General features: G+C 37.0%; 1 protein-coding gene and 1 long non-coding RNA gene across 7 annotated transcripts; one reads left to right on the forward strand and one right to left on the reverse strand.

The window, feature by feature from the left end:
• Positions 1-1,247: 1,247 nt before the first annotated feature.
• On the reverse strand, positions 1,248-4,900 carry LOC113271808. Its single transcript, XM_026521732.1, has 6 exons — positions 4,829-4,900; positions 3,341-3,943; positions 2,944-3,143; positions 2,619-2,787; positions 2,126-2,481; positions 1,248-1,977 (listed from the first exon to the last, which is right to left on the reverse strand). The coding sequence occupies exons 1-6, from the start codon at positions 4,898-4,900 to the stop codon at positions 1,248-1,250; spliced, it is 2,130 nt and encodes a 709-aa protein (XP_026377517.1).
• A 3,087-nt stretch (positions 4,901-7,987) lies between these two features.
• Positions 7,988-11,422, forward strand: LOC113274575. Of its 6 annotated transcripts, none has more exons than XR_003323081.1 (9): positions 7,988-8,243; positions 8,393-8,556; positions 8,684-8,798; positions 9,668-9,831; positions 10,130-10,298; positions 10,461-10,546; positions 10,657-10,706; positions 10,820-10,969; positions 11,089-11,422. It is a non-coding gene; the product is annotated as an uncharacterized LOC113274575 (long non-coding RNA). The 6 variants fall into 6 exon arrangements; XR_003323083.1 differs by having other exon boundaries at positions 11,093-11,422; XR_003323080.1 differs by having other exon boundaries at positions 8,670-8,798; positions 10,820-11,422.
• The last annotated feature ends 4,931 nt before the right edge of the window (positions 11,423-16,353 follow it).

The following is a 16,353-nucleotide window of genomic DNA, read 5'->3' on the forward strand; positions in this document are numbered from 1 at the left end:
AGTTACTTTTTTGCTTGTTTAAGTTAATAAGTCAAAAGTCTGTTTGGTATCATCATTTTAAAACAACTTATATAAGTAGAAAAGTTACTTATTTTTGGAGCCAATATTTTTGGCTTCCGACTTCTGGCAGAAGTTGCTTCTACAGCTTCTCCTCGGGAATATATTTTCTTTCCTAACAAAACACTTTCATCTTTCCTCTTTTCTTTTCCATTTCCATAAATTCAACAATAGTTTGTGAGAAGAAATACTAAAATCTGAGAGAAGAAGATACACGGAAGTTTGAAGATATAAACAGTACCATTAAAAGATTAGTTGATCATATTTTTTTTTGATGAAATTATAAATTCTCGGCGGTTTTTTCTGGGTATTTTTCCACCTAATTAGGTATGATAGAAAAACTGAAATCTTATATAACTTGATGCTTTTTTAATTTCTTCACTATTTATGGTACCAAATTAATTGGAAATTAAATTGGTTAATGATTCATATCCACGCATGTTGAAATTTTGGAGATATAATAATCTTTCTCCCTTTTGACAAGGGTGTTAGCTTTTTAAAAGTTTCTTTTATATGAGATTTAGTGGAGCTAATTTGTTTTGTTTTGTTTTTTTGATACTGAATATGAAGCTTTTATTAATAAAGAGGGTAAATTACATGAGTTATATCTTTCTCAATTGCAGATGAGATAAAATTTGGTGGATTATACATCCAGACTCTTGAAATTTTGAAAACCCTAGGATGCCTAGCCATTATATCAGTTGGCTTATTACAGCTTCTTTTAATGAACTTGCAACACCAAAGAGGGTTGTTGCCAACCATAAACTTAATATCTAAGATAAGTGAGTGATTCTCCCAAGCTTCTTTGTGTAGATCATCATTGTCTGCCTCCACCATTGTCTGTGCATCTAGTTCGAAGCATGACTGTTGGATCCCTTTCTCCTTCGCCCAAGTCAAAGCTAGCCATAGACCTCCACATTCAGCTTGCTCTGCAGTTACATATGTATCTGCATAGAGACATCTCCCGCACTTGTATGAGCCTGCAAAGTTTCGCATAATTAGACCAATCCCTGAATTATGACAATTATTACTCTTCTTATAAGAAGCATCACAACATATGGATAAATAAGGTGCAGATGGTGATTTCCACTAAGACAGATGATATGTATTTTGTTGAGTATTATTAGGAAGCTTGCGGTTTTGTTTCATGGCTTTCCCTGTTCCCAAACTCAGCAGTTGTACGCACTTTATTACTCCAACTGGGTTAGGTTTGATATATCCTGAAAAGTGTTGTTGCAGCGAGCTTTCCATATTTCCCACGCTGTGTTTGCCATTCTTATTATCCAATCATCCACTAGGTCCTTCATTCCATCTGAGAACCAGCTTCGTATCCAATTTGCGACAGAGTTTCCATTGTTTTGTATGCTATACGTTGCATCTGGAACAGTAAGCCAAACTGCTCTAGAAAAGATACACTCAGTGAGAATATGACGAGTAGTTTCCACCCTTTGATTGCATGTTTTGCAGATTCCTCCTCCATAAACTGTGACTCTTGCCATTATTTTATTAGATGGGAGTATATCAGTCAGGCACTTCCATAAAAGGTGCTCCACCTTAGGTAGGGTATCCAAGCTCCATAGTTGTTTCCAGAATTTGGCTTCAGCTGTGTTGTAGACCATACTTCCATTCTGTTTAATAACAACAAGCTTTTTGTATGCCGATTTAACAGTGAAATGGCCATCTCTTGTTAAAGTCCAAATAAGTCTGTCCTCTTTGATCATTGGGATACGAATTTTGAGAATAATAGTTGCATCTTCTTGATTGAACAACTGTTGAACTAGTTGTTGTTTCCAAGATCTTGTATCTTGATCAATTAATTCTGACACATACTTATAGTTATGTGCTTCCTCGGTTGGTATTGTTGAAGTTGGCGGTGAGCTTTTGCCAGGAATCGAAACATCATGCCATATGAAGACCTTGCTGCCATTACCAATCATCCAAAAACCGAACTGACGGATAAAACTCATCATGTTGTATACACTTTGCCATGCCCAGGTCGAGTTTTTTTTTTTTTTTTGCATGCATCACATTCGTTGTTGGGAAGTAACACTGTCTCAGAGCATTTGACCAGAGTTGATCGTTTTGATTGTAGAGACGCCATGCTGTTCTTGCTAGAAGCGCCTGATTGAAACAAGATAGATCACGAAAACCCAAACCTCCCATAACTTGATCTTTCCCAACAGCTGTCCATGAGATGAAATGATAACCCTTTCCATCCTTTATTCCCCACCAGAACTTACGTTGAACCTTGTCTATTTCTTTTATAGTTTCATCTGGGACTTTAAACACACTCATATGGTGAGAGGATGTAGTGCTAAGTACGCTTTTAACCATCTGCCCACCTGATTTATGAACTTGCCATTCCATCTTTATAATCTTCCATTCATCTTGTCTACCAATCCAGAAAAAGAAGTGGTTTTTTTCCTATTTAAGAATAATGGAATACTCAGATATTTCTCATCTAATGACATCTTTTTCATCTTAAGTCTCCTCAATAAAATTCTGCAGTGACGGGGATGAATATGCTTGGAGAAGAAAACCGCGGATTTCTGAAAGTTTACCTGCTGCCCAGAAATATTGCTGAAGTTATTGATGACATATAAAAGAGTGTTAACATTCTGCATGTCGGCTTTTTCAAACAACAAGCAACCGTCTGCAAAAATAAAGTGAGTAACTTGTGGAGCATTCCTTGATATCTTAATTCCTTGCAATTTTTTTTGAGTTTTCAGCCTGTGCCAGAGATATGGTTAGAACTTCCATCGTGAGAAGGAATAGATAGGGTGATAATGGATCTTCCTGTCGTATACCCCTTGTTGGTTTAAAGGGTTTACACGGTGAGCCATTCAGAAGTATTTATATTTCAGTAGTGCTGACGTATTCTTGTACCAGTTGACACCATTTGCTGTTAAAAGCTTTCTCATAACATTGTTTAGAAATGTCCACTTTACTCGATCAAAAGCCTTGCTCATGTCAAGTTTTAAAGCCATGTAACCTTTTTTTTTTGTTTTCTTTCTCTTCATACAGTGGATGAGTTCTTGTGCCATAAGCATATTGTCACTTATCTGCCTGCCCGGAACATAAGAAGCCTGCATAGGTGAAATGATTTTGTCGAGGTGCTTCTTCAGTATGTTATCCATAATATTTGTAATTAATTTGTATGTTGAGTTGCATAGGTCGGTCTGTAGTCGCTTGGAGTATGTGGGAGCTTTGTCTTGGGTATCAAACAAATATTGGTTTTGTTCATCTTCTTTAGCATTCTTCCTGAGACGAAAAAGCTTTGTACCATTTTTATGACATCATGTTTCACAACTTCCCATTGAGACTGAAAAAAACCTGGTGGAAAGCCGTCTGGTCCAGGTGCTTTCCATGGATGCATGTTTTTGAGAGATGCTTCAATTTCATCTATATATGGAACTTTGACAAGAGATGTGTTGTCTTCCTCTGTAATGCATTCTGGTAGTATGTTGAGGAGGTCATTGTCTTGTGTTGGATCAGTAGTACTCATAATTGTTTGAAAGTGATTTGTAAGCATATTTTCTAGATTGTCTCTTCCACTGCACCAACTACCATTTGGTCTTTGTAAGGATTCAATTCTATTTCGTGCCCTCCTTTTATTGGCTTGTACATGAAGATACTTTGTGTTCTGATTTGCTTCATGAAAACTTTTATCTCTTGATTTTTGCTTGTAGAATTCCTCCTCTATGTGCCATTCATTTATTTCTTTCTCTAGCTCAACTACTTTGTCAGTATTGTCCAGAGTTTGTCCTGGTTGTTGAAGATCATCCAGTTGCTGCTGCAAACTTTTCAGTTTTTGTTGGATGTTGCCGAAAGTAGTTTTTTCCACAAAGACAAAGTTCTCCTTGTTTCTACTAATTTTTGATCCAAACTATAAGTTGCAGAGCCATTAACATGCTTGTTCCAAGCATTGGTTATTTGTAATTTAAAGGAATTATCACGTAACCAACATTCAAAAAACTTCCAATTTCTAGCATTATGAGAATCAGTAGGTGACATATCAAGGAAGATCAGATAGTGATCATATCCTAAGAAAGGAATATGTTTAAGACAAGCATTTGGAAAATGTATTGTCCAATCAGTGTTTGTAAGGGCTCTATCCAGGCGAGATCTACATCTCCCAGTACCATGCTTATTGCTTGTCCAGGTATAGGGGTTACCGTGAAAGCCTAGGTCATGAAGTCCTATATCTTGAACTATATGTGCTATGGGAGATGGTTGAGAAGTAGAACCATTACTACCTAAACGTTCCTCACTATTCAAGATAATATTAAGATCACCTATCATGACCCAAGAGGACTCTTTCTTGTGGATGTGGAGAACCATACACACACGACAAGAGCCATTTTGGTTTGGCAGGATCACTACATACAAGACAGTGGAACATATTTTTGTCTTTATAAATAATGTCTAAATCAAACCCATCCTTCCAGAGAAGGAGAATTCCTCTAGCTCTACCAATAGAAGGAACGTAACAGTTATTTGGAATATTTAGCGGCCTAATATAGTTTAAAATTTTGTCAGAGTTTATTTTTGTCTGTTGAAGAAACACTATATCAGGATCAAGCATTTTGTTTAAATCTTTAAGATAATTTCTAGTATCTTTGGCTCCAAAACCATTATAGTTCCAAGATATGATTTTCATGATAAGAGTGTAATGGAAAGCAACTAAAAGAGTGTTGTAAGTATTGGAGATAAATTGAAAGGAAGCGTGAGCATTTAAAGTAACAGTTGAAAAGTGTTTATGATGTGTTACCTGAGCAGATGTTCCATGGCTTTCAGCTGCAGGGTTCAAAGCTTCTGCATTTGAAATATCAGATTTCATCATCTCCGCAAAATGGTTGTATATACTAGTAGAAGTAATATCTCCTTCGTGTTTGGTGGAACCACATACAGGTTATGTGGATTCATTGAGGGAGGTTGGTTGAGATTTGAGTTAATCGATCTCTTTGTATGTCTCATTTCTTCAGCTTCAGCAACCATCTCTTCGACAAAAGAGTTATCCATGCTTTTTTCATCCTCATTTGCTTTATAAACATCGGCCTCTTCATGCATATAGGATTCATACTCTGCATAAGAGAGACTATCAAGATGCAAGAGATAGTTTGTTTGCATGCAGGTATCATCCACATGGTCAATGACCCAACACTTATCACAAATGTTGTTGGGTTGTAAAAACCAATGGTATCTGACCCAAACTTCTTCACCAGACACTGTCTTCCACCAGCCTCCTCGATGTAAAGGTTTTTTGAGATATATTTCATTTCTAGCAGAAACTGTAGTTCCATATTCTGGCCTACAGTTAGTTGGTGTCGTTGAAATCTTCTTTCCCATGTAAGCCAAGGCCTCATCGATGAAAGCAACATCCATATGTTCTATTTTTAGATATTTGAATTCAATAGTGTAAACTTGAGTATCAAAAACATAATCCTGTAAGGGAATGTTTAAGTTATACTTCTGAACAACAAACCGTGCACCTCCAATGATCCAAGGACCATTCTTTATGATTGCATCTTGCTCTTCTTCATTGTTTAATTTCACCAGCATTAGGTTATGACCCATAATCCGTATTTATTTTCCACTGTACTGCCTCCAAAGTTAGTTCACTCCTGCACGTATAATCTTCATGTCAATCTTCGCTTTTGACTTTAGCTTTCCAAGCAAAGCATAAGTCCATTCTTCAGCTGCAGCACTGAAGTTCCTTGAAGTACCCACCACATGTCTGTTAGTGATTGAGATCTTAATAGCATCACTCCTGAGTTGTCTTGAGAGCATGTTAATTCGGTTTTCTTTGTTTGCAGACATTTTAGGGTTTCTCTGGATTCTTGTATATCTTATTGAATGAGATGTGTGTGATCTTTGGAGAAGAGAGACTCTATATATATGATATTCCTTTCCTTTCGAGTTTGTATTTCAGATCCGAATATCCAGAGAATTATCAATCAAAAATATACGAAAGTTTATGAAATGAAGATTCTTTTTTGAAAACCAACCTGTGACTTGCATGCAGTTGCCTTCTTGTTTTGGATGTTTCCTTGTTTTTCTCCTTTGATATCGTAACAATATGAGAGAATTAATGAGGTGAAAATTTCATATGAAGTCAAGCATGTGACTTGCATGCAGTTGCCTTCTTGATTGGGATGTTTCCTTATTATACTCCGTTGATAACTTAACAATATGAGATAAAAATCTCCATATGAAGTCAATCCTATGACTTGCATGTAATTTCCTTTTTGGTTGGATTGTTTCCTCTTTTTACTCCTTTGATAGCGTAACAGCTTTGGAGGCAAAAAAATTTGAATTCTGAGTTGACTGGATCGGTGATAGACTTGGTGCAGATTTTGGATTTGAAAACGATGATAATACTCCCCTTGATTCTGAATTCTGATGTGATCATTTATAAAGATCGGAACTGTCGGATTTATACTAGTATGGACCACCTTGCCAGAGAAGATGGTGAACACCACTGTCAATAACATCACTGCTTGTATTTCAAATGCAGGAAGCATATTGAAACTACACCACCGGATTCCCCACAATTTACTTGCCTGATTATCTGGACGGGAAGAGAGAAAAAATTATATTTTTATGGAGTGTTAAACAGATAAATGAGTATAATGAAAAACTCAGACTATGAATGAAAGAAAGTTAAAACAAAGAATGGAAAAAACCAAAAGAATGGTCTAAGAGTAACAAAAACTATCTAAAGATATCCTAAAAGCGATTCTACAATCACTTAAAACTTCAACTATTTAGAAAAGTATATCATGATTAGCGGGAAAACATAGGTAGAGCAGAAAGATTAATCAAAAAGATTAAATTATTAAAGAGATTTTATCTGGTGAGTCGACGCATTGGTCGCCCGATCCACGACGCTCTCTCAACTTTTTAGCGGAGATTATTTTTGTTGTTGATGCATTTGTGTGCATTGATTTGGAGTTGTCTTACACCAGATTGTGTTTGACCATATTTCTGGTAAAATTGATTGTTTTACTCACCTTATAGCATTTGTTATTATCTATTTTACAATGCAACCATACCTACTGTTTGGTTTTTATTAGATTGAAACTTGCTGATAGGTACCGAGTGTAATAAGCATCGTTGTCACTATCACAATTTCATAATATAATCGGGAGCTTGATAGCCGAGTGATCGTTTTGAAGCAATAAATTATGCCAATATCTATGCAAGTGAATACCAAAAAAGACATCGCAAAATGGATTCTTATCAAGATGGTATCGGCACCGGCATGTATATATGCAAAAATTTGTATTCTTATAACTTCAATAATCAAAGATTTTGCGCTCATTATGTCCGGTATCTGTTATTCATTTTTTTCACATATACTTGCAAGCTTTTATCAAAATAGTTGTTAACATTGTTTTAATACTAATAAATATACCAATAGCAATGATATTTTGACTTCTGACTTGTAAATTTTCCAAACTTTCTTATTTGTTTTTTAACTTATAAGTTAGACAGTTTCCAAACTAACTTTTTAGCTTATCAGCTTCTCAGAAGTGAGAGCAGTTCGTATGGGATGAACAAACTCAGAGTTTCACTAGTGGAAAGTGGACGATCTGAGACATAGTGCAACGACACTAACTACACATCGCTAAATAACGAGATATGGAAAGTGTCGTTGACTAAAGTCAAATAGTCGTCATGCAAGGACTTTTGTTGACTTAAACAACGATGCTTAGTGCTTTGTTGCTGACTAAAGTCAACATGTCGTTAGGCCTGGACTTGAGTTGACTATGCAACGACATCTGAGTAGTATAGTTTCTATAATATGTGTATTTGATTGTATGGTTAGGATTAACTCTTTTAATCTATGGATGGCTGGAGATGAAACATTTCAACATGACCTTATCTATACCTTAATAGAGAGAGAAACCATTTTATTTTTCTCCGCCTCTCTCACTTTCCTTTTTCTCTTTCTTCCTTATCAGCTTATCAAACCCAGTTCTTCTTATGTAGATCTTAATTTCAAACATATGGTAAATTGATTTCCCATTTTCATTTTCGCAATAGGGTTTTTCTCTTATTTTTTTCCTTGGCTGTTTTTTGTTCTCAGTCGCCTCTGTATAAGTTTAGCAAATCTAGGGTTCTAGTGGTGAAGAAGAAGAAGAATATGGGTCACGCTAATGTCTGGAGTCTCATCGTAGTTGGTAAGAATCAGTAACAAACCCCTAAATTTTTGCATTCTTTTATGAATTTTTTTGCTCATATTTGAGGTTTCTTTCATTTCACCGTAATTTATTTGTATTTGATTTCTGATTTTTTTTTTTTGTGTATGTTTTTGTTTTGGGTGTTTCAGGTCTTAGAATCGACAGTGAATGAAGTTAATGAGTCTAGGGTTTTGAGGTGATGTACTTATTTGATTAGCGTTTCAGTTTTCTCAAAATTATGCTAATACATCTTGCCTCGGTATCTTGATGAAATAGAAGAGTAATTTGTTTCAAAAGAAAGATCTGAGTTGAGGTTAGTTGAATTTTATTTTTCCTCTATTTTATCTTGCTGGGTTCTAGTTTTCACTTGAATTTTTGACTTTTTCTGTTGATTATAGGATGGTTGTTGGTCTAATTGTGTATTAGTCTTCTCTCTGCAGTTTGGAGGGCCTCGTTCGTTGAGGGTATCCTGATGGTGAAACAAGAGACAATCTTAAACAAGAGACCAAGTGAACTGCACATTAAGTGTTAGGGAAAAAACCTGAAAGAAAAGGGGTAAATTTTTTTATTGTATTCTCTACTTCAGTAATGGTATGGCTGATTTGTTGGTTGGTAGCATTTGTAGGCTGCACTGCAATATCCTACTCTTTTTTTTCAATAAATTGTCTAGGATAAGTTGTAGACATCAGTAGTGTTTTTTGTTTGATTTTTGATTGGTTTCAGGGTTATGTAATTGGGTTGATTGTTGGTTTCAATTTGAATCTAGTTATTTGGTTTTAGATCTCTGTGACCACTTTCTCTTTAGATTTCTTTGGATGTCTGTCTTGGGTATGAATTTAAACGATGCCTTTATTTGTCATAAATGATTGTGCTTTGAAACCATGTTTTGATACTGATTTAGTTTTTTATACTTTGCTAACTTCTTTCGAGTAGCCACTCTTGTTTGTTGGTGATTTTATTTCACTAGTTCGTTAAAAAATTCCCTTGCATACTCCCCTTTGTTAAGCAATAACCTCCCACCCACAGTTGGTATTACGTATTGGCCATTGGGCAAGTGGATTAGTTTTATTCCCTTAACCTGTAAAAAATTGTTGGTGGCAGTAATAATAATGGGAGCTGATAGATGTTTTCAATTTTGGATTCATTTAAAAAAATTAGGAAGGTGCTAGGGCATCTTTTTATATTGTTGGTTTGAGTGGAGCATACATGGCCTTCTTTTGAGGATCATGTTATGAATCACCATTGTTAAATCATTTATTAGAAACAAGTTACTTTGTTTTTTTGTGACAAAATCTTGTTGCCAAGTTCTGTAGGTAACTACTCTCTTTACTTATATGTTTTTCTTCTTTGGGGTATCTTATTGAAATAACAAGCGAATATATAAGTCTAGCACTATCTGAAATGTAAATTTATTGCATTTGCAGGTATACTGAATTAAAAGCGCAACAGTCGGCTACCTGATAATGGATTTGGAGGAAATGTGACAACGTGGCCGAGGCGCGTCTGCAAAATTCAAACAGATGCCTACATGTCTCGGAAAAGAACTTTTCAAAGCAGATGCAAAGTACGGGAATGAATTAATAGGAGGGTAATTTGTTTTCAACGCATTTTCACTCTTTGCATTATAGCATTGCCATTTGTTCATTTTTATCAGGGTTAACATATATAATTGTGACCAGTTTTGCAGCTGCAGTAAATGATTTTGTCCTTGAGGCCTAGGTATTAAATGTGGTTCCTGTCATTGGGCCGAACACCTTCCCTGTTATATGTGACCCACGGGCTAATAGGAGTTCAACATGATTAGTAGAGTTACATGTTTCTCATCAGCTGTTTAATACTAGAAAAATGTTAAAGAGAAATGTCTAAATTCGTTTTTCTCATTGCAGGTGCAATCTGTTTGACACTTAACCCAGAACATATGATTTAAGAGGAGAAGCTGCGGGATAGTGAGAACTTCATTCTTGGCTAATGGAAATCAATAGAATTATATTGTTATGCGATAGCTGGACTAAGTGACGTCGAAGAGTTCTTGGAACCAGAAGAGTTGTGGATGTTGTAAGATTAAGTGATCAGTAGCATGTCCCTATTTCTCTAATTTCAGAATACTGAGTTTAAGTGTAACTTTTATCATGTGTGTTTAAGTGTAACTTGTATGTACTTCAAGTTTACTTTTATAATGTCTGGTTTCGTTGGCTAACTCACATTATTTTGACATAGGTGCTCCTGCTGGAACTGGTTTTAGTTACAGTTCTGATGATCATGACCTCTAGCATGTGAATTAGCAATAAAGCTTTATGACGGCGGTAAGTTTACTTATTTCTCGTATTGTCATTTCTACCTTCCACTATGTGTTGCCTTATAACTGGTATCTAATTCAGTCATCCTCTAACTGCTCATTGTGTTTTCTATATAGATGGATGGTATCGATGAATCTGCACTAGATCGTCAATCCTGCTCTCTCAGGTAGAATTTGCAACTCAGAATTTTTTAGAGTATGGTGAATCTTTGTTTTATGAAGTGTTCCATTTGTTTGGCTTTGTTTTACTCATTTCCTAGTGTAACTTCTCCTGAAGCAGCCGACAGAAGTTGGTGACCTTCAAAAGGTTGATCCTAGAAAAGCTTGTGAATATTTCAGTAGTTGCTTCAAAGACCCATCAACTGTTGCTGTTGTGATTGTTGGAAATCTGGATCTTGCTAGCGCACATCCTCGAATTTTACAATACTTGGTAATTTCTATCACTCTAACAAGATGCTTGGCCTTGAAACAGTTTTAGCGAAGATTTGATGCTTGCAAATTGTTGCTTATGGTTGCTCCTGAATTGGTGTTATAATTACTTTCTACTAGACAGTTGGAAGTTGCTGCATCTAAGTACCATGGTTACTGCCTGTACCTACATTAGCAATTGGTAGAGGTGAATACTTGTCCTTGACTAGTAGAGTTTAAAGTTCTGCGAATTCTGTGTCCCGTGACCAAGGAAGTTGGTGCCCAGCTCATAATCACTGAAATTGATTACCTTGTAAATTGATTTGGATTTTTCTTTAGGTTGTAAATTGATTTAGATTTTTCTTTAGGACTTGTAGCACTTTTCTAAGACATGAATCCTTTTTGTATAATTTATAATGTAATGAATGTAATTGACATTTTATATGAAATGAATTATTATATGATTTAATCTGAATTTGAATTATCATTTGAGTTTCAATATAATTTGAGTTCCAATTTAGTGCAATTTGAGTCTGAATCAGAATTATTTCAGCCTAGTCAGAATTGCTGAAATCATTCAGCAAATCTGAATTGTTTTTTTTTTTTTAAATAAATTAATCAAACGACGTAATCCAGTTGTCGTGCTTAACATCACCTAGAAAGCATAATGATTCAGAGGCAAACTGAAAGTGTCGTTCCATTAAAAGACATTAAATCTACGGCACTTTCAGCGGCATCTCCAAAGTGTCTTATTTCTCTCTAATACGACACTTCGGAACTATCTTAAAACGGCTTTTTTCCACTAGTGTTTGTTCATTTTGCTCCCATTATGGAATGAACAAACATGAAAAATGGATGTTCAAATCAACAAATTTGTTGATTTGAACATCGAGTCGGAACATCTGGCGCGCGTCAGTGTCAAGGACGGGCGACATCTCTACAGACGTTGGCGTCAGAAGAAAAAACGCCAGCGTTTTTATAACCAACGCGCGTCCTTAGTTAGAACGCCTGCATCCGTATTAGTATCGCCAGCGTCTGACTCTATTGCGCCAACGGCTCAATCTGAACGGCTGCAAAACCCTTTGATCCAACGGCTACATTTTTTGAATTCTATAAATACTCCTCATTTCAACTCTAAATTCAAACATGCTACACATTCTTCACTCTCAAATCATCTACAAAAATTCCTCCCAGAGATCGTTCTGTTAGATTCACTAAACAAAGAGGATTTAGCTATTTGCAGAGCCTACGTTTTTCAAACACCAGATGTTGTCGCTGATGTTGCTACCGGTAGGAATGTATCACCATCGACGTTCTGGCAGAAAGTTTTTGAAATGTTCGCTGTGTGAGGGAAAAATATCAGCTCGCTACGTGGCGCAAGATTAGGAGCTAAAGTATCTTACTATGATACACTCAACTACACTATGTACACCCAACTACTTAGTCTTATCCTATCTAGTCAGTCCTAAGGGCGTAAATGTAATTTGATGTAACCTCCCACTTATAAAAGAGAAAGAGAAATAGGTTAGAGGGGATCTTTAGATGGGTTCTCTAGCGAAGGCTAGACCCTTCTCTCCTTATGGCCTCCCGAGGTCTTCTTCTTCTTCTTCCTTAGAGCTCCATATTAGAGCCTCTCCTATGGAGATTATGTAAACACCTCACAACATAGTGAAATCCGTGGATGTAGGTCACAATTAACCGAACCACGTAAAAGGATTTGTCTCCCTTTACTTTCCCGCATTTTATCTTCTTTTATGTGTGTTGATTTATGTTTTGATGGTTAAGACCATCATGGATATAGGCATCAGAAAAGATGCAGCTACAGTTTGGTGCTAGAAACTCGTGAAAGAACATTAATACTTCACTACCATCAAGTTCTGAAAAAGATCCAGTGAAGATCTAGTTGAAACAAGTGGTTTAAGGGCATATTTGTCAAAGATCCAGAAGTTTTAGACAGCAAAGTGTCTCGTCCGAACAAAGCTTCAACAACAATAAAATCAATGAAATCAACAGACTTCTCGAAGTGAAGAAAAACTTCAGCAACAATGGAATCACAAGAATCATCATCAACATCAACTTTGTACCACGAAGATGGAAGAATCTGCACGATTAAGATCGGAGCAGCAACATCAGCTCAAGATTAGAGGCCATCATCAACATCGCCACCATCTCGAGACCAACTCGTATCGAATCACCGATTTAATAGACTATCTCGTACAGCTCAGTTCAGAGCCTCAACCTCCATCTGCTCGTGAAGAAACAATCAGAACGTTGATATTCAACCGAGCACCAATCTCGGACTGATTCATAGTCGAGACTACCATCAGCACAACAGCTGCTAGATATCAACACTCTAGCCTGATTTACGGCTTTTCTCTTCAATACCTCTTCGTACTAACTTACATAGCAGTTACCGAACGAGCTTATCGTACTGTGATTACTCACTTGATTGAGTTTCTGTTACAGCAAAACTGGTGATGGACGAATTACATCGGAGCAGTTCACGACTACAGATCCACACCAGCATCGCAACCGTCTCGAGACCAACTCGCGAAGAACCGCCAATCCAATTGGACGGACCATCTTGTACAGCTCAAACCAGAGCATCCATCTCGGACAGAAAAGCAACAGAGCGATGTCTGAACAACAATCATCGCCAGCTCGATAAGAGCTCGGACTCGATCCATATCGGACTCAATTATATCGGACGTCTCAATATAGACAATCAATCTCGGATAGCAATCAAATCTGGTTCGCAGATTACCATCAACAGCATCATAGCCTGATTTAAGGCTTTTGCTTCACTATCTCCTCGTTCTAATTCATATAGCAATTGCTGAACGAATTTACCATATCCTGATTACTCACCTGATTAAGTTGCTGTTTCAGAATATGGTGATAGACGAAATCATTATCGGAGCAGCATCACGACCATCTCGTGCTGCTCAACTCGGGGCATCAACTTCATACGATTAGATCGGGAAGCTGCCTCTTACCAACTCGTGAAGAAGCAATCATCAAGTCACATCGTGACAGTGATATCAGACTGATCATCGAATCCACTCGGACTCGTCAGTTCATCTCCGAGCACCAAACTCGTACAAGCAATCAACAGACAACCAGAGCAGTGAACTCGGATGTCTCAGCGTCTTAGCCTAATTCAGGGCTTTTTTCTTCAATCCCTTCGTGCTGTTTTACGTAACGATTGTTAAACGAAGTCAACACATATTGTGATTACTAATCTAGTTGGCTTGGTGCTGCAGAAAAGCGATGGTAGATGGAATCACGTCAGAATCACCAGCCTCGTGTTCACCTCGAGACCATCTCGTGTAGAACCACCGATTCAATTGAATCAATCATCTCGTATAGCTCAAACAAGAGCATCAACCTCAGACGAACAATCAAAGCTCAGTCTATATCGGACCAGAGCAACATCGAAGCAAGAGTCAGCCACCACGCGCTCAGACTCATCAGCTTGTTTCCGAGCACTAATCTCGGACAAACAATTAACGGGACAGCCAGAGCATGAACTCGGACTGACCAAGCCAGCCAGAGCTCGGACAACTCAATGGCAGCAACCATCTCGTACTAGCAAAGCAATCAGCAAGACGATGTTCAACCATCACTCAGACTCGCAGTTCAACTCCGAGCCCCAATCTCGGACGGAGCCAACCAGAGCATGATCTCGGATAGTACCTTTCCATCGGACAGGAGCATCAACTCGGACTCATCAGTCCACATCCGAGCAGTAAATCGGAAAACAAATATTTCTTACCTTATCTCCTGACTTCGTTTGGGTTAGTCATTAATGCATATATAACATGCTATAGTAAACAATCTAATAGCTAGATGCTTTATACATGCTTCTATGCTTTGAATCAAAAGAATTTTGATGCTCTTCCTAATAACAGGTACATGACAAAATGCTTCACAAAGGGGCTTTGCTATGGGTCGATGTCAGATGGTCACTTCCAGGCCAACAATCATATGCTATCAAAACCATTCATCTCTGAGCATCCACGATGGTGCACCCGTGTCTTCCAAGCTCAACAATAGAGCTACAAACTAAACAGGAGAAATTCTTATCTCCCCATCTCTGAATTCTATTATTTGCATGACTTCTGAAATAGATAAATGCAATCCAGGAAGTCTGAATAGCATACTCAGATTACTATAAAAATAATATATGTTTAAACTACAGTTCACAATTACCGTTAACATTTTTAATTAAGCATTATAATTTGTCTTTAACCTTGTCGAATGGTTATTAACCTTTAATTGAAATACACAGGGCCGGAATAAATCGCCTAGCAAAGAAACGATGGACACGATCCACTAAGCAATTATTTAGCTTAACATCAGGCTAAGTGTCTCTAGTCTCAAAGACTTGACTTTATACTTATACAGTAATGGCTAATCTAGAATGTTTATAACAAACATTGAATTTTATTTAATCACATGATGATATAATAGTTAAAAGAATCATTCTTACTGCATACCTTGATACATGCTCCTGCTATCTAAAATTCAAATGCAATTTGCAATAAATTATCATGATATAATATGCATAAAATGCTTTACATGCTCTATACATTCACCTCGGATCGGTCACGACAGTGCATCCGAGCTCGCCCAGCTCATGACTTGGCTGGCAAATATCGTCCAGAACAGGGGACAACTTATCTCTTTATTTTTAAATTTATAATTTTATGTAAGTGAACTTAAACATGCCTAGTCATTGACTTTGAAGCATAATCATCCATAACTATACTTTCTCTACTGTTATTAACCAGTAATTGGAATTTCCAGAAGCAAAAGACAACCTCATGACAAAGGTTTTAAAGCTAAAAGAAGATGCGATCTCCTACCTTTCTTGCCAGTCTAAGGACAAAAAGGGAACTTTCTAACTCGTATATTGAATCTACACATGCCTAACCAACGCACAATTTTGCTTAAGAGCAAGCTAAGAAAATAGCTAGTCACAAAGACTTAAGCCGATACATGTATCGCACTGGTACATCCAGAATCGCGTGCCGCCATCTAGCGCACCTGCTCCACAGTGAGCATCACAATAAATGACAATGTGACATCATATCGCATAAGAATGAACAGAAAATGTTTACATAAAGTAAATGCTTTAAAATTATTAACGTTAAATGTGCTGGATTAACATTTCATGTTTTGCTGCAAATCTCCATTATTGTTGGAGAATTCAATTAAGTCGGATTAATTATCCGCATAAAGTTAGAGTCGGATTAGACGTAATCCGCATAAAGGCATGCTTATCATGCACTAAGGTTAGAGTCGGATTAGTTGTAATCCGCAGTAAGGCTATTATTATGTTTTTGTCTTCTTGCAGGTATACTTGATGTATGTATGGTACATCTGCTAGTTATATGTGTGTTT

Source organism: Papaver somniferum, chromosome 4 (assembly GCF_003573695.1).
Source record: "Papaver somniferum cultivar HN1 chromosome 4, ASM357369v1, whole genome shotgun sequence".
In the NCBI taxonomy this organism is placed as follows: domain Eukaryota; kingdom Viridiplantae; phylum Streptophyta; class Magnoliopsida; order Ranunculales; family Papaveraceae; genus Papaver; species Papaver somniferum.